Source organism: Trachinotus anak, unplaced genomic scaffold, assembly GCF_046630095.1.
Source record: "Trachinotus anak isolate AG129_WGS33_773 ecotype Australia unplaced genomic scaffold, CSIRO_AGI_Tana_v1 ptg000033l, whole genome shotgun sequence".
NCBI classification, from domain to species: Eukaryota; Metazoa; Chordata; class Actinopteri; order Carangiformes; family Carangidae; genus Trachinotus; species Trachinotus anak.
Genome location: NW_027273884.1, coordinates 2,525,115 through 2,544,098, shown reverse-complemented (window position 1 = coordinate 2,544,098; position 18,984 = coordinate 2,525,115). Strand labels below are relative to the sequence as shown.

Here is an 18,984-nt window from a genome sequence, read left to right as displayed (position 1 = left end):
ACAATCGACAAACAAGCCATCATGTTAAATTAATGGAAGAACATTAAATCCTGGTAAACCCTGTAAAGCCACAACTGTGACATTTATAAAGGGAAACCTCAAGTACTTCACCCAGTAATGCAAAATTTTAACTGTGTCAGTTTCTTTAAGTTGAGCTGAAATGAGGACGTTAAATCCATGAAAATCATCTATGGTAGTGTTAAAGTTCCATTTTCTGGATTGTGATTACATGCTGATCCCCTCCATCCAGAAGTGGAATTGAGGATGAGTCTAAATATAAGAGCAGATTTAATCTGGAAAAAAAAAAGAAAACATTCACATCTAAGTGAGAATAGGTTGAAATCTCTCTCTCTCTCTCCTTCTCCTCTTTGGCCTTGAATCTACAGTATCTGTTCTGAATACTGTGATTTTCCTCCTCTTCCATCTCTAAAAATGCCTCTAACAGAAAACAGTGGGCTGCAGTAAATGAGACGAGAAACAGAGAAACATAGATATTAATGAGACAAAAACTTCTCTTTCTGGTTTATCAGGAGTGATATGGCCGTAAATCCCCCAGTACACAGTATATTCTGATAAATACAACATTGTCCTTATAGTGATGTTAAATTATTCATTTTAGAGATAAACAAAGTTACCTTAAACAACAGTTGATGGTACTTTTACTTCAGATTTCCCCAGTCTAGCTGTGGTATCAAGGTTGGACATGTCAACTGTAACGTAAAGTCGACTATTTGAGCTAAAATGAGATTACTTTTAAATTCCTAAAGCATGTGCGAGTGCAAATTGGTTATAAAGGAGAAAAACTGAAGCATAAAATGTTGTAGTGTCAACCCACTTTTAGCAGATATGTGGTCTGAGGTTAAACCAGTTTGGTTTTGGCAGCTAATTCTCATAGAACAGTATATACACAACAAGCCTCCTCACACTGTACACATTCTCATAGATATTCATATATGTACTATGTTTTTGAATATATATATATATATATATATATATATATATATCTGAGTATGACATATATATATATATGTCATACTCAGATGATCAAGGAAAGAAAAGTTGTGGTTCCATTGCATCAGAAAACAATAAACAAGAGTGACTAAAAATACAGCAACATTCTTGTTTGGATCAAAACTTACAAATAAAAAAAAAAGAAAATTAGATGCAATGAACATCAGTGCTTGTCCACATTTTACAGCATGAGCAAAAACGACAGTAACAGCTGCTTGTTCTTTGATCAGCTTGCCTTGTGAATTTTCTAGACAAATAATCCTGCCATCATCACTGCACATACAGTAACATTGTTCTTAAGGTCGCTGCACTCATAGAGCAGGTCAGGCCACTTTCAGTCCCCTAAGCTACTTCTTCTGAATTCAAACACAGATTTTTGGCTTGAGATCGCTGCCGCATCCATAAGATGTTTTTTTTTTTATTGTTTGCAAATGAATGAGATTCTATTTACATTTGGAGGACTGAATAGAAACTGACCCCTGCTCTTTATCTTTAGAGGCTTAACTCTGCACTGAGAACAAAAATAGACTTTTATCTCGCTTTCTCCATGCAACACTTTACAGCCATCACTCTTGTTTCTTTTTATATCAAAACTCATGGTTCTGTCTGTACACACGCAGCCTGACTATAGTACAAATATACAAGTTTCCCCTCTTTCAATGACACAACACACACACACACACACACTGAAGAGACTCTGCTCTTTGTTCGTCATTGAATGTTTACAGAGCAGTGTGTAATGTGGCACACTTCAGCTTTTTGCAGTCCCGAGTTAACACTGGAGTTTTGAACATGGCACAGATTAGGAACTAATACTGCTCTGTATAGGCAGCACTTATTCAGCTTTTCCCCACTATGGCAAAGATCAGCATGCTGCAGCACTGGGTTTACTGGTTCCTGTGTTGTTGTTTTTTTTTCTTGTGAGCAAAGCTGAGGATAAATACAGCAGCTGTGAGCAATTTCAAAATAAAGTTACAGTATAGTATAGTCCACGAAATACTATCACATGTGCTTTTGAGAGTACAAGTGTGCAACAAAGCGTTTTGTACATGAAAGACCAGTGTCCGATCAGAACGGCAACATGCTGGAGGCAACATGAGTCACAGTCTTCTGCCAGAACACTGAGCGTCATTTCTCCTGCTGAATATAATATCTATGTGAATTTCCCCGGAGCGGTTCATTTTAAGTTGCGTCATTCTTAATTTCTTGTACTTTAAGTGCAGTTACAGACTAAATGTCCTCTGGAATAAAGCCTTTTAAGAAGTAAGTCTCATAGGTTGAATTGAGAAAAAAACCAGTGTTTGTTCGCCATCATGATATGAAGTGTCAGTCCCGACTGAGCCAAGCAACCTGAAAGATCAAGTCTTATTGGCCGATCCAGAGGAGCGTCGCAGCTTCATGGACATGCGGCTCTTGCTAGTCCGAGGAGACATGGGGGACGCCGAGTCGCTCCCGGCCTCCCCAAGAGCTGGACTTTCTCCCCGAAGAATCTCTAGGCAGGAGCCTGAGGAGGAGGAGGAGGAGGGGACGAGGGGAGGTGAGGGGGCAAGGGAGGAGGAAGGATTAATGGGGGATGGAGGGATAAAGGAGAGGAGGGAGGAGGTAAATAACAGGAGAAAAGGATGAGGGGACAAAAAGAAAATTACATCACGACCCATGATGCTCTACTGAGCCAGACTGCAAAGACTCCTACAGTGACAAACACAGAACAACACACACAGGCACAGAGAGGACGGACGGACAGACAGACAGAGGACAGACAGAGGACAGACAGAGGACAGACAGAGGACAGACAGAGGACAGACAGAGGACAGACAGGTGGATAGACAGACAGACGGACAGCTAGAGAGACAGGCAACATATAAGCTCTATTAACTTGTTTTTGTATTTGCTTCTTTCAAGTTCCTTAAAAACCACGAGACAAGTTTATGTCCTAAAACACCATCGTTACCATGAAAACTTTGCTTAGTTGACGAATGACAACTTCAAACACTAGAGAAATAAAAAGCAACGAAGTACAGTGAAAAAGCTTGTGAAAAGATTTTTCCCCTGATGCTGTAGGTTCAATTAAAAACTACATAAATAAACTTGACATCAAATGTTTGACGCCAGCCTTTAGCTAAATATATCTGCAGTGGAAGCAACACATGCTTCACATATATTAGGATTTAGTGAAAAAACAAAATGAAAGTGTTGCTGCTACACAAACTGCCTGGTATCTGTACTGAAGAAAAACTTAAAGTCAAGACTTTTAATTTTACTCCTATTCTTCATGAGTTGAAATAAAAGATCTAAGATTTTTTTAAACACAGTGACACATGAGTATTTCTCTTCATTTAAATGGATTTAAATCCGTGCGAGTGAGCACTTCTCCTTTGTCAAGTTCATCCCCCCACCTGACAGATGTGACATATCCAGATGCTGATTACACAGCATGGTTATTGCACAGCAGTGCTTTTGGCTGGTCACAATATAAGGCCACTGTCAAATGTGCAGTTTTATCACACAACACAATGTTTTGAGGTAGCATGAGTTTGGCGTGCTGAATGTCCACCTCCGCCAGAAGTCGTCTCCAAGGTCGTTTCTGAGAGTGTAGCAGTGCATCCAACCAGCCCCTGTCATTTCATCTGAAGCCCACCTCATGTGAAACCCATTATCACAATAAATGAATAAAATTATTAAGTATCGTGACCAGCCCAAAGCACACCTTTGCAATAATCAATGGTGTGTAATCAGCATCTGGATATGCCACATCTGTCAGGTGGATGGATTATCTTGGCAGAGGAGAAGTGCCCACTTATATAGATTTAAACACATTTGTGATCAAAAGTTAAGAAAAATATACTGTGTGTGTGTGTGTGTGTGTGTGTAAAAAAAACCCAATTTAGATCTTTTATTTAAAAAAACAAAAACAAAAACAGTGTTGCATTAACATTTCCCCTGAAGCTCAGGTCTAACTGACCACCATGGTCACTGTACAGGTTTGTCAATAAGACGTAAACACTAACTCTACTCGACCAGAGTCAAACACACACACTGTTGATATAACAGTGTTACACAATCTGGTTAAATGATTTATAGGCTACAGTCACACACTTATCCTACATCACATAACTAGAAACTAGACCACAAAACTAGACTAGAGAGAAAAGGAGAGAAATGTGGTCACATGATTTTCTATCTATGAAGCATACCATTCACAGCTAGCATGAAGGACCTTCTGCTTGAGGCCTTTCCCCTTCACCCTGAGCAGGTTAAAGCTGTCTAGTGGTTTAGGGACCATCATATACATTACACTGTGCTCCTCTGGAGGAGGAGGAGGAGGAGGAGGAGGAGGAGGAGGAGGAGAGTAGAGGAGAGGAGAGGAGAGGAGAAGAGAGGAGAGGAGGGCCAGGAACAAAAACAGGTGAGAAGAAGGAATCAAGGAGGATACAGGAAAGAATGAAACACCAGAAAGGAAGAGAAATAAAAATTAGGGAAAGGGAGGAAAGCGAGAGATATAGGAGACAGGAGAAGGTATAAAAAGGAGGACAGGACAAAGGAGCAGTTCAGGAGAGTGAAGGAGGGATGGTCAGAGAAAAGAAAGAACAGAAAAAATGAATAAAAACAAAGAATAAGTTGCCACAAAAGTAAAGAGAAAAACAGTAAAGCTCAAAACACTGAACAGAATGAAAAGACATTAAAGACACGCAGAGCGACAACACACACAGTGTACATGTACATGTATATGATGAAACAGGAAATATTTCAACTACATTATTTTTATGCTTAATTTTGTTATTCTCAACACTTATATATGTCAAATGTAGCAACACAAACATCCACCACAACTTTCAGGTTAGTTTAAAGTTACACATCCAGACAGTATGTGACTATGAAGACTTATATTTCTAACCCATTTTGAATGTGTGTGTGTGTGTGTGTGTGTGTGTGAGAGCAGGTGCTATAGTGCTACATCATCAAAACCAGGAAGACAGGAGCATACAGAAGGTTCGAGGTAAAGCTTCACCAGATCAGTGTGACGTTGCAGGTTAACAGAACAAATAGGAAAATTATTGTGAGTGAAACAGACAAAAGAGAGGAAATCTTCACGTTGTTATAAAAAGGATTTCTCACTTTCATCATGCCACAGAGTGCAGTTTGGTATGAGATTTGGTGTTTACGTCAGCCAGACAAGCAAAAACACTGAAGCCTGTCAACATGGGACGATGTGCATGAGGAAAAATCTCAGAGAAGCTTGAGCAAGAATTTACAAAAAACATATTTTTAAATGTCTGATTCAGGCAGTCTTTTACCTATTAAAGCTGTGATGTGCTGTTTCATTCTGAAAAAATGGGAAAAGTAATTCATCATCGTGCCTTAGTTCCTCAGGTTTGCCTGAATATGTTTTTTATGTTAGTATATTTTTGGCCTTTAGCGGTTAACAATTACGTGGCTGGTTGTGGCCAATGAGCTTCAAGCTCAATTTTTTTTTAAATTATAATATAACATACATTTTTATTACATTTTGCCTCATCGTGACGAGCCCAAAATGAATGATCAGATTCTACAGTTCCCCTCAGCTCCATGGAGTGTTTTACTGTCTTTCAGCTCACTGTTTTGGTTTTACAGGCAGAAACTCTACTGTTGTGATTCTGGCTCACGGCTCTCGTTAGGGTCTTTTTTTTGGCTGCAGCAGGTTTTGTATTACCCATCTGTCACCAGAAAGCAGACAAAGTCAGCAACTACCTGGTGAACATAGTGGAGCATTTCACAGCCAAAGAGTCAGATATTTACCTCAGGAGCTGGTAGAGACCAAAAACAGAGCTAAAAGAACAGTGAATATTGACTAGATAATTAAAACGGTTTGCTAACATGTTTGTCATAACAACCGTACAAGGTCATAATCAGTCAGTGTTTTGTTTACGGCTTTTCTACTGCCCCCAAGTGGCCAAAAAATTAGCTAGAGAAGGTTTAAAACAATCACAGCAATGGCACAGAAGCAGCTTTAGATCCGTTCAACAGATCTTTTGTCAATATTCTTTGTTTTTTGTTGTTGATTCCTTTGTGGGCCAGTTATCTCAACCAAGAACAAGAGCTGAGACATAAACCTGATGAGCCAAGTGGGAGGAAGCTACACTCTGTTTCTTGGTCCTAAAGATGAATGAACCAGGTCCTTTCTGAGCTTGAAATAAAAAAATGTCTCCTGATTTTATGCCCTGTTACAAACATATGGAGTCACACCAAACTACTCTCACAGGTGAGATGAAAATGACACTTCCTTTTCAGTTGTAACATGCAGACCTGCTTCAACTGTAGAGGACACAGAGGAAGAGACACAGACAAATAAACAGAAAACAGTGGAGGAGTTGGAGGAGAGCACAGGTTAGGCTGAAACATCAGTAGAAGGAGCCAATCAAAACAGGGCATGTCAATGACAAGGCTTACCTTTTAACTATAGGCAAGTGAGACATTACGATCTAAAGGAGGGGGGAACAAAAGAAGATAAAAAGAAAAAGGAAATAAAAAGAAATGGAACCAAAACAAAAATAAAAATGGGAAACAAATGAATCAAAAGTAAATCAGAAAAATAAATTGAAAAAAAACCAAACAAAACAAAACAAAACAAAACAAATAAATGAATAAAATAAATGAAATAAAATAAAAACAGAAAGAGAGAAGAATGTTTGATCATTGTGCTGTTAAGGGAGGGGAACCTAATTAAGGGGGGGGGGGGGTAGAGATAGATAGAGATAGAGATGGATAGAGTTATAGATAGATAGATAGAAGGGGGTGCAGTAATTTCAGCAGGGTTTATTTCAGAGCACAGGATTATTATTAAAACACTGAATTCTGATCATATTATACATATCAGGACTAATAGAAATAGAAATGCACTGTAATGTACTGTAATCTTTGGCTATGAGAAGCCTTATTATCTTATTATTATATGACTAACTTTGTGATCCTGTGTTCTGAAATGGCCTTTGGGACTGAACAACACACCACCAACCCCCTACAGATGACGGGGGATTTAAGTGGCATACAATCGGGTTGCATCAGGTTGTACTGGGTGTCATTCAGCCTCAAAGCAGGTCGATTATTCTGAACACAATAACTGGTGAGATGAGGAGCAGCTGGCAAAGAAAAACAGTGATCTATTATACATATAGACAAACACACATGGCATCTTATATGAACTGCTCCATTAAAACACTGATATGTGACTAACACAGGCCGACGTCACACAGCTCTATCACTCTGTGTTGTATATGTGTAACTTCTTTATGAAGGAAATGTGTGGCTTAGTTGTGGAATTAAATTACTGTAAAAAAAAACTGCCATGTTAATTAATTGGATGAGAAGTGAGTCCAAGGACAGTTTTAAATCAGACTTAACCGGACACATTACGGACAAAAATGATCAATATCCGTCTAATAAACTTGACAGGATACATATGAGAGTCACACATTAGAATATAACTCCCATGTGCACGCCTGGCATCTCTACGGCTGATCAGATGTCAGCTAATTCCTCAGAGATGCTCTGGAGGCAGAAGAAGGCTGAGCACAGCTTTGGATAGAAAACAGAGCTCTTCAGACACAAGGCTCTGCATCAGACCGTGAGCTGCCAGTGTTTGTGTGTGTGGTCTCTGTGGTTAAAATGGTGCTGGAGGGTCGGACGTTTAAACTCTAGAAGGCAAGTTCCTCCTTATGTGCTTAAAGAGAGGGAAAATCTGCAAATTTAACTGTCACTTAACTCACCTTTGTTCTTTAAATTTAATTAAAGGATTAATCTGTGCATGTAAACAAATCCTCCTGCTGGCCAATAAGCAGTTTCACAAAGTTGCATTAGGCTACGTCCACACTGATACATTTTCATTTTAAAACAAGTGCTTTAGCTCCGTATTGGCACAATTTCTGTCGTGCTAACACACCTGAGAATGCATATCACATGACCATTCACGTACACTGGACATGCGCGTGCCAGTGTAAACAGGAAGAAGATTGTCGACTGAATTTGGTTAGTGGTTAGTTGCAGAAAATAATTCAAATGAGTAACAGCAAAAGGCAGATGTTGAATTTAGCTGCTAGCAAAGACAACAAGGTCAGCAACGCTTCTAACTTGTTATCCATGTTGCATTTACCACTGGTAGTCATGACCAAAAGACCCAATCAGAGCATGGTTGTGGTTGTGTATTCGTTTCAAAAGGTTTCCATTTCTGACTAAAACACAACCCCAGAGTTTTCAAACTACAATCGGGTCAGCAGCGTTTCCAGAAGTCTCAGTTTTAGGGGCTTGAAAACTATGTAGTAGTGTGAACGTCAGGTGTAAACATAGCATAAGTGATGCCTTTTAAACATAAAACGTATTACTGTGGACATAGCCTTAGTCACCTGGGCTCTGAAAGCCTGCTGTCGAGGTTTTGACCATCAGGTGTATCAGGAGGTGTAGTAGAAATCACAGAGTGAAAGGTCAGGTCTTACCTGTGTCAGATGGCAGGTGAGTGCAGGGAGCAGGACTGTAAACTCGAGCTGCGTAGTCCTCAAACGTGGTCGGGTCCTGGTGGTGCTGGACAATTGTTTCTAGGTATCGAGCTCGCTCCTCATAGCTGAGGTCAAAGGTTAAGGTTGAATGGAAACAGAGACACAAATACCAATAGAATATAAAAAGGAAAAAGATTAAGATAGAAATGGGTTCAAGATGGTGATTAAAATCCTGCCCATAGAAAGTATTAAACATCAGTTCAGGAAATCTCAATAAAATCGCCTGAAAAATATGGTTCTCTCCAATTAACTTCCACTGTAGCTGCACTACAACCAAAACACAACAATTTTATTTACTGATATCTTGTTTGTTGTTGTTTTATTCTGAAGTTTAAAAGGAGAAAGGTTAGGTTATTGGTCCGTCTGTGTCTGTGTTAAGTCTGTGTTAAAAACTGGCAGTGTGGAGTAGAGACAGAGGTAGTTGTTTACCAGTCAGGGTGGTCTCATGAAAGACTGTCCAGCTGCATTATGGGAAATGTAGGATCAAGGGTTTCGGAGCTTGAATGAGGCTCAGGATATCTTCACCTCTGCTGCAAACATTTCGACCATTTAAAAAAAATTTGTATCTCACAAATCCCAACTTTATGAAGACTAAATCACTGACGTGGACCTTTAAGTAAAATTAAGTATCTTCAGCATTTTGTATTGTTTTAATTTTTGCATGTACCAAACAAAGGACTCTACTACTACACAGACCTGAAGTTTCTCTGGTTTAATGCATCTTTCATTCATTTCAATTTTACTCAACTGCTTTTTTTTTTTTGCATATTTCATAATTTATTTAAGAACTAATGTTTCAGGATTTTTAAAAATAAATTAAGTACTAATGACAATGGAAGTTTGAAAATGAAACGTCTTTAAATATTATTTTTAGAGTTTGACACTAAACAGAATAGAAAATAAAAACAACAATGACAAAACTGAACTGGACACAGTAAAATTATGAGGACAAGAGATGATAGAACAAAAGAAAAGACAGTAATAGGATAATTTCTCATAAAACTAAACATAATGTAGTTGTTGAATAAACAGGATTTTTCAGATAATAAAACTGTTAGTGACACAGGTCAGTTAACTCCCTATACATAGTTTTCCATGTGAATTCACTGTGTTATTCTTAGGCAAACAAAGCCCCTTTTATCACTTGTTATTACAGCCTTTAGCGACGAATTCAAAGGGAGGTACAGGGATTCAGCCGAGAGCAGAGTAAATGGAAACCAGGACTTCAGGACTGTCCATCTATTAGAGATAACCTCATTGATGGAATGACATTTACCCTCTCTTCCTTAGTCCTACTCATACATCCAACCATAATGACAGCCATATGCAGCTGTTACTGTCTCCTGACACACACACACACACACAGGCCCATCAACTCCCAATAGTATTACCATTTGTCCAGTGAGCACCAATAACAGAGGGTTTTCAATGAGTGTTTATGTGTGTGTGTCTATATTTGATAAGGTTGGTTATGAACAGGCACAATGTGTGTATGTAAGTGCACGTGTCTCTGTTTGAGTGTGCGATGGGATTAGGCCAATGAATCTTCAGAATGAAATCTGTGTGTTTGTCCCTGTGTGTGTGTGTGTGTGTGTGTGTGTGTGTGTGTGCGCGTTGTGAATGGATCAGCCATCTGTAATAGTGCCCATGGGTTTTCTATTGGGTTAGAGAGCTGGTCTATGGGCCTCAGAAGGAGAAAGATTCAGGTCTAATGGTAACTGATCCAGTTAGAGACAATGATAATAATAACAATATGGCTCCTTTAAAGTGGAGGGACAGACTGAACAGGCAGAAAAGAGAAAGGAGGGTGGAGATGAGGGGAGCTTGCAAAGCAGAGAGAAAAAACTTTAATAAACTTAGGACAGATGATGCAGTTGGTCTAACATTTTATTGAAATTACACAAACTTGATTTCAAGTCTAAAAACAAACAAAAAAAAAGCAGCTATTGTTTCAAAAATACTTTTCAAGCCCATGATTAAATCACACTGATGCAAGGAAATGAGGGGGAGTTAGTCAGAGAGGGAACGGAGGTGAGAGAGAGGCAGGAGTGGAGGCTAGAGGTGCAAAGAAAGCAAGATGCTTAGGGAGGAAGAGAACTTGTAAAAAGACGGGGGTGAAGAGGAGGAAGGGTGAGTCACAGGGGAGGTGAGAGGGGAGGACAGCGGGTGAGACGGGGAGGAGGAGTTTGAGTGTCTTTCTCCCGGTGAGAGCTGAGAGAAGAGCAGCAGACACACACAGAGTGTCAAAGTCAGTGTCTCTCACACTGAGTCTCTACGTGATCTCGCCGTTTGTCTTTTTCCTGCTTCCCGCTCCCCTGCATCGCACTTCCCCCTTTGGAGAGCAAAGGGAAGAGATGTGTGGAGATCATGCAATTAGGAGCAAGAAGCACTGCATATTCCTCCAAACAACACATGCTTATCTTTATATCATCTTTTAATAATGTGTGGCTGTATGAAGCAGCAGCTAGAAAGAAAAAAAAAAAAAGAAAAAAAAAAAGATGCACAGGCACATAACAGGCCAGTGTTTTGTCAGAAGGTGAAAAGGTTTAGAGGACACCTGCAGGAAAGAAGGAAGTCTACAAAGACGGTGAAACTGAAAGAGAGAGAAAATGAGCAGAAATAAATACAGACATGGCACCACTGCTGAGATAAGTGACAGGAGCATCACTTTACTGTTCTCCACTCTTTCTCTGTCCGCTGCCTTTATCTCTCTCCCTCTTTCTTCCTCTCAGCGTGGGCGTCTGCCTGCGGCCTCATGTCACTGTGTCACAATCACCAGCTCCCCACTGACAACAGGCAACATCAGCAGAGAGACGGACGGACTCTAATGTAAAACTTAGGATTTGGTCTGTTTCCACTGTACTGATTAACACACCTCCTCTTCATATCTGTGTGTTTTTGTCTTCATGCTACACCGGCCACTGCCATTACCTTTTTTTTTTTGCATTTTATGTCCCAGCACATGTTAAACTGTGGGCTCGCTTTACTCTGCTGTGGCTGCTGACGAAGATCTACAACTATTTATTTTGCATGAGGGTATTTTTACAGCATAACACTGGCTAGCTCATTTGGCATTTTCAATCAGCATATGGATGCATGTTCGCACATGATGCGGTTGTCCTGCTGCAGTCTATAAACACCATTGCCCGTTGGCACTCATCAAACACAATTAAAAAGTTGTGTTTCAGTCTCACTTTTGTCAGGCACAAAGTCACAGTACAGCCTGGGACGTGTCTGGTAAGCAAGACACAGACCGAGCAAGAGACGCACTGCCCAGCTCGGTTACAGAGACAGACTAGAGAGGGAAGCACGTGACGTTAGCCTACTGTTGTTTGCTGATATCAAAGTTGGAGGGAACGACTTCACCTGACTGGAATTCACACTCATGGTGTTTTTTTCTCTTTTCGTCACCAGGACAGCTCCTCTTCATCCTCTCATCAAACTTGTAAACACTGACACCCACTTTGACACAAGGGGGAGGCGGGGTCTTTGTGTAATTTGAGGAGCTCTTTGCAATTTGCATATTAAACATATAGGAAAACATACAGGCATCGATAAAAGGAACTGATGAGCTCGGTGGCAGATGAACCGGTTCTCATCTGGATTTGGTTCTCGATTCTCATCCCTAAAAAAAGAAATTAAAGAGCTGTCTTTCTCGTCCACATCTTTTACAATTTTATTCTGTTCTGTTTAGTTTTACTGTTTTATGGTTACCATACATTTTATTCAGAATGAAAATTTATAGTTTGACCTTGGAAACATGAGCTGACATTCAGTGGCTGTTCTAGAGATTTCAATCGTGTCGCATTTTCATTATTGTTACCATTTATCTGCATTCCTGTCGTCTGTTTGACGTTGTTTCCCAATTTTAATCCTTTGTGAAGCATTTTGTGTGGTATCTCTGCATGAAACATGCTATACAAATAAAGTTATGATTATTTGTATTAAAAAAAAGTTGAAACTAGTGAGAGGTCAAAGAAAATAGACGTTCACACATCTCTGCCTCCATCCTAATGGCGGTCGTCACTATAAAATCTACTGTAATTGAATTTCAGATAGCTCCTCTTATTAAGTCATTAGCAGCAAAATATCTCTCTTTCAGAGAGAAAGGGAAAGAAAGAGGGAAAATTATAAGGGGAGAAAGAGGGAAAAGGGCTGGTGAGGGAGAAAAAGGAGAAAGCGGAGCAAAAAAGAAAGGCACACAGGAGAAAGATAGAGGGGGTGGATAAAAAGGCTCTTTTGTGTCGAGTCAGAAACTCATTTTCTTTTGCGTGGCTGAAAAGAGAGGAGAGAGTGAAGTGTTTGTGCTTTCTCCATCTCTCTCTCTCTCTCTCTCCATTTCAGCCCTTTACTCTCCCTCTCTCTCCCGCAGTGCAGTTCATTGTGGCGGTGTTCGACTACTGCGATCACTTGAGACTGAGGGAGGCCGGGAAAGAGGAGGTGAGAGGAGGAGAAAGGGAGCTTGTTAGCGCATTAGGAGCCGGGCCCTCTGCTGAGATGTGTGTGTGTGTGTGTGTGTGTGTGTGTGTGTGGGGGGGGGGGGGGGTATATATGTATATGTGAAAGTATAGAACCGTTCAACCTCGTGATAGAAGTGGGGTAATTTCGTATTTTTTTTCTCATAGCTATTTGCATAATGATTCGGAGGATAAATGTGTATGGTTTTAATTTACATTAAATACACTTATTAATTACTTAACTTGTTTTATTAATTTCCATGATACCGATTTTTTCCTGTGTCAGTCTCAACTTAAGGAACATCAGACCTTCTTTACAACTGCCACAACATGTGTCTACAGCTCAGTTGGAGTCTGTATGTATGCACTGTACAGTATTTAAATTAACTGATTGGATATGATTGTATAAGAAACATCTCAATAAATGTCCAGGCCATGACAGTAACTGAATCATCTGGGGGAAAGGAAGGAAAGGGGTAGGGGGCGTCACTTTATGTTGAGAAGTGGTGGGGTCATAAGGACTCAGATGAAAAAACAGAGAGAAAGGCATGTTGGTCTACATACTGGAGGAGTGCCAGACCGTTTTTAGCCAGGGGGAGATGCAGGCATCACGACAAGGTCCTGACGTAGTTATATTGTCCGAGGAGGCGAAGAATATCATCCTGATTGAACTGACAGTCCCGTGCAAAGACAGATAAGAAGACACCTCAGAGATGAAGGCCACCAGGACCTGGTCCAACAATGCAGGGTCAAAGGGTGGCAGGCCTGGCTATCTCCAGCTGAGGCAGGAGTTTCCCACTGCACTCTGGGTGGAAGAAAGTGGAAATTGGCTCTGGAGCACGAGGGGTGAAATGAGCTGGGAGCCAGGAGAAGATGTGCAGTGACTGGCCATCACCACCCTGAAGGACCTTGTGGTCCAGGGTCAAAACATCTGAGGAAAGTTCGATGCCACCTGACAACATCTTCTACCGGCCAAAAGCTTCAGTCAGAGGAAAGTGACTGATGGTGGCCAAAATCAGCCATTTCAAAAAGTGGTGGGGACATCACAACATCCCCAGTGTAAATGACATCTGCTGTGTGGCACACTTAGCTCCACCATTAGGTAACAAAAAAAAAAAAATCTGGCTGTCTGTACAAATGGTAATCTGGTCAAACTACAATAAAAGTACTTTGGACATATTTTTCAAATGTAATTTCAAAGAGTAGGTGCGTGGATTCTCTATATTAAAAGCAAAAAATCCATTCTCTGCTTTCTGTTACAACCCATTTTCATGCCTCATTTTACAAACTTACGCTATTACAAAATTACCCAGTTCATACAAAAGGTAAGTACATAAAGCATATCTACTGAACATGTTCAATAAGCTTTTGACCCATTCTCTCTCTGCGTTGCCTTTTTCTTGCTTTTCTTTGCTCTTTTTAAGAAGCTGGCTTAAATCAATAGATTAAATAATATTAAATTCACAACAATAAATACTCTTGTTCACTGGGCTGGATGACATGCGTTTAACCATTCAGATCGAATGTTAGTGTGCGTTAAAACTGAGTCAGTGTGTTGATCTGAATCGGCTATAAGAAACAGGATGTCCTCTAAGGCACAGGATGTCATAAAAATGTACATTAATAATCAGCTGCTGAGAACAGACAAGAGTTCAGTCCCTTCAATTGTTTTGGTATCAAACATAACTTTGCTCTTTTGATTTCATTATTAAATTATAAAACCTACTGTGAAGAAGTGGAGAAAACAGGAAAATCGCAATCTAATGCAATTAATGTAGGAAATAATTCAAATCAGTTGCAGTATATTCTTGTATCTTCCTTTTGGAAAATACCTGATAGTATTTTAATGCCCACTTTTTCATGAAAGATCCTGACTCTCTGTCTGGATTACATATCTCAAAATTTGCAAACAACAAGATCTCTGAATGTAAATATAGAGCAGTGGAACCCCAATAATGAACATACAGGCACATATAAAAGTCATTGTCACTGACATGTATGGACATGTAATGGCTTCATTGGGCACCCTGGTAGCTCAACTGGTTGAGCGCAGACCAGTGGCCACTGTGGTGAGGTAAGCTGTGCCAAAACCGTGGAAATAAAAATGAACTGACTTCATTGACAGCAACTACAGTGATAGTGAGAGAGCAGATCAATAGCCTTCGATTGAAAGTGCTCTCTACTGTTAAAGTGCAGCTGCTTGGTGCAAAAAGCAGGAACAGTTGCAACTTTGGAGCAAAAGTAGAGCTAGAGAGAATCAGTAGCAATAGCCACCATGGCTACAGATGAGACGTAAGAAAGACACCAACAGAAACTGAACAGCCAATAGAACAAAATCCAAGCTGAAGCCTCTTGGCGTTGCAGTGGAAAAAAGCCCACTGTATCAATATACCCATAACTCCTGAAGGTGAAGGAAAAAAAGCTTTAAAATTTTGATAGCCATCATAAAATATATATTTAAAAACCATTACATCTCCTCTCTCAGGCTTCTCTCTGGAGCTCTAGGAACAACAGGTTTTCTGATTAGCACATTGCCAGGCCAACCACAGGTAATGGATTGTAGCCTGTTAAACTCACCCGCAATGCTGATGGTCAGTCACTCCTGAAGTGAGCCGAACAGATGGTCAAATTTGGACTAAAATGCTCCGGATGGATTTTATGTGGAGTTATACAACAGAGCCTTAGGCCTGGTTCTGGTGCAAACCATTGGTTCATCTGACAGTCCACACACGCAGCCATAGTAGTTGCTGGTTTTCAGTATAACTCACAAAAGAACATGAAAAGTAATCCAGTGATCAGCAGAAGACAAGCAGCCAAATCCTGCAACGTTGGATGGTGGGTCAAAGTGGGTTGTTCTAGGGGCATAGCTGAGGGCAGTGACTGTATCGTTGTGACATTGTAATATTATAATATTGTAAAACGCATGATAGCGATCATATGATAGCTAAGCATTAATAGCAAAAATCTGAATTCTCTGCAAAACTGTATAAAACTGCATGAAATGCATTTTCAAAACACAGGTTATCCCTCTCATCTGTAGATTTTCAGAACCAGAGGCTTCATCTAAGTAGATAACAGACAACAACATTATTAGCTGGCCAGCTAGCATTAGCTACACAGCACGGAGGGACAAACTGAACACGGTGGAAGACACACACTGTTCAACGACTCCTGTGGCTTCACCTCTAGTAAGTAGAGATAGTGCCTCATCAACAAACACCAACAAAATGACTGTTTTTCAGTGCATTAAATTCTCTGAGATAACCAGGGGTAGCTAGCCACCTGGAGATGGAGGACACCTGGAGTCACAACAGACCCATAAACCACAGCAGGTGTGAATATAGTGTAGCTGATCACGTCACAGTTTACAGGACTGTCATGACTGTCATACACTGAAAATAAACCTTTTGCGCACAATGTAGACATTTCACAAACCTTGCAAAAACACACATTCAAATTAATTATCATTGATTTTAATATATCACCCAGCCCTAACGTCATCATATACTGTATATCAATATCATTATTTAAAATTACATGTCATAATAAAGAGTTATTTCCCATTGTGCCAATCCCTATTCACATGGAAATGCTCCACGTTTCTCTAAATCTCATCTGAAAATGTCTTGTTTTATCTGGAGATACAGTGAAAATAATATTAGTTAAATTTAGACAGTACTGTCAGTTTTACAAGCCTGGCTGGTCTGTGATGATTTAAAATTGAAAAATACCAAAGCGATAAGAGATTTAGAGGAGCCAACACTGCTGGCTCCAGCTCTCTCTGGACAGTGTTTACTCATTGCTGTTCAGATTCCCCCCTTGAAGTTTTTTATGAATCATTTGGTCAGAGAAGTGAACAAATCACATCATCATTAAATTGGGTGAATCACTAACGTCTCTGTTACTGTGAAGTAGCACAGGCTTCCCTTCTTTTCAGTGGGAACAAAGGAAAAATATTAGGTAAAAATATTTTATGGCAAACATGCTTTAAAAAAGGTGAAAAAATACATTGAAACTGCAGCAACACCATTTCTGCCCATTTTCTAAGGCTTGTCTGCAAGATACTCCTCTCAGAAACACACACGCATATACACACACACACACACACACACCCTATCTGTCCTCTCCACCCTAGGCATTGGAACAGACAACATAGAGTAGGACATCAGAGGGATAATACAATTGGAAAAGCTTTACAGCGTGTAATGATAAACCTGTGCGTGAGTGTGTGTGTGTGTCCATGCCCAAAGGAACAAGCTAATGGGTTTATATCTTTCTGTGATAGCAATGATATGGAGGCTTTGTGATTTCATTACGAGTGTGTGTGTGTCCACGTACGCCAAAGATGAGGACAGAGATAGGTCAGTCTAATGCACTACTTATTGTTAGGGCCTGATGTGCACAACACCACGCACAAACACACACACACTTCCACAATCGTATTTACCCCTATTCATCTGCTCTTTAACTCAATGCAAAAACACAGACGGAGGAGAAAAACAGACGTGATACATTAATTGGCCCCTTGTCACCCCACTATTTCACCCTTTGACATGTGTGTGTGTGTGTGTGAGTGTGTGTACACACGCACACACACACACACACATAGACCCTCACTCTCCTCCCTGTCACCACTGGGGAGCCCTAAAGCTGCCAGCGCAATTACAAGCTTTATTTAACGGACACACACAGCAAAATGCACAAAGGCACACATGCACACACACATGGCATGGGTGTCGGTGATTGTCACCGAGGCCATAATAATAATTCTCTGATTAGGGAGATGGATCCTGTTCTTATCTTGAGGCTCTAACAACAGTTACACAGTATTCGCCACACGCACATGCATCCATATACACAAAAACGAATCCTCGTAATATGGATCGAAGAGGTGACACAAAGAAGGTCGTTCCTGACAACCCAGTTGTTTTGTCCAGATATTAAATTCAGAGTTAAGTTTACATTTAACACCTTCATTTTTCCACTTGTAGCACAGTTCACAGTATGTCTTAATAATAAAAAAAAAAAGATTAGTTTTATACCAAAAGTGAGGAGCTGTAATGTAACACAACCATTTAACTGATTGATTAATCAACAGAAAGACAGCTGTAAACTATTTTAAGAACCAGTAAGTTATTTTTCCAGCACAAATGCCAAACAATTCATTTGCTGCTTTTCCTTGTGTTGAATTACAGTAAACTGAATACTTTTTGAATTGTTGTGTTATGTGTGTAAATAATCATCAGATTAATTGATGATTAATTGGCTGAAAATAATCATTAGTTGCAGCCCTAATATTCTGTATATCAAAATACTAATGTAAATAAATAATGTGAATAAAAGGTTTGATGACCTTGTTTTGGTCACACTTTCAGACACATTGTGACACATTGTGCTGCACAAATGCTGTCTGACTTAGTGCTAATTAGCTGGTGGTTAATATGCTTTTCCTTAGATGAATGAATTATTCATTTACATGGCGACTCCAGGTTTACGTGAACTGTTCTTTCAGAGCTCATGACACACAGTTTTCTGTGCTGCACCTCGTCATCGTCGTCTTGGTCATCTGTGACATCTCGGCCTGAATCTTAAACACCTTGTCACATAACAATACTTACACACCCTGGCACAAAGTGAATTCACACACTCGTGCACACAGACACACACACAGCAGATTAGCTTGTTTACCAGTCCGAGGGAGGTCTGCTCCAACAAGGTGTGATCAAGCCACTGATGGCTACAACTCATGTGTCTGCACAGCTCTCTGTGAGACACACACGCACGCACGCACGCACGCACGCACGCACGCACGCACGCACTTGTTACATGAATCACAAATTAGAGCTAAAAAAAAACATGATAGAACATGGGTGATATCTAAAGTGATACACCTCACTAACCAGTATGTGTGTGTGTGTGTGTGTGTGTGTGTGTGTGGCAGTGTCTTCAAATTGATCTTCATTAGGGCTGCACGATATGCAAAAAAGTCT

At 40.1% G+C, this 18,984-nt stretch overlaps 1 protein-coding gene across 6 annotated transcripts in view; it reads right to left on the bottom strand.

Annotated features, from left to right (window-relative positions):
• Window positions 1-140: 140 nt before the first annotated feature.
• The window catches only part of ralgapa1 (Ral GTPase activating protein catalytic subunit alpha 1), a 76,524-nt gene continuing 57,680 nt past the window's right edge, over window positions 141-18,984 (bottom strand). For 5 of the 6 annotated variants that reach the window (XM_071471227.1, XM_071471231.1, XM_071471230.1 and 2 more), the window contains 2 exons: window positions 8,478-8,602; window positions 141-2,515 (listed from right to left, as the gene is read on the bottom strand). In XM_071471227.1, the coding sequence (XP_071327328.1) occupies window positions 2,370-2,515; window positions 8,478-8,602 (271 nt within the window). In that variant the 3' untranslated portion in view covers window positions 141-2,369. Of the gene's footprint in view, window positions 2,516-6,438; window positions 6,471-8,477; window positions 8,603-18,984 lie in introns of all 6 variants that reach the window. The other variant, XM_071471229.1, reaches the window with a different exon arrangement.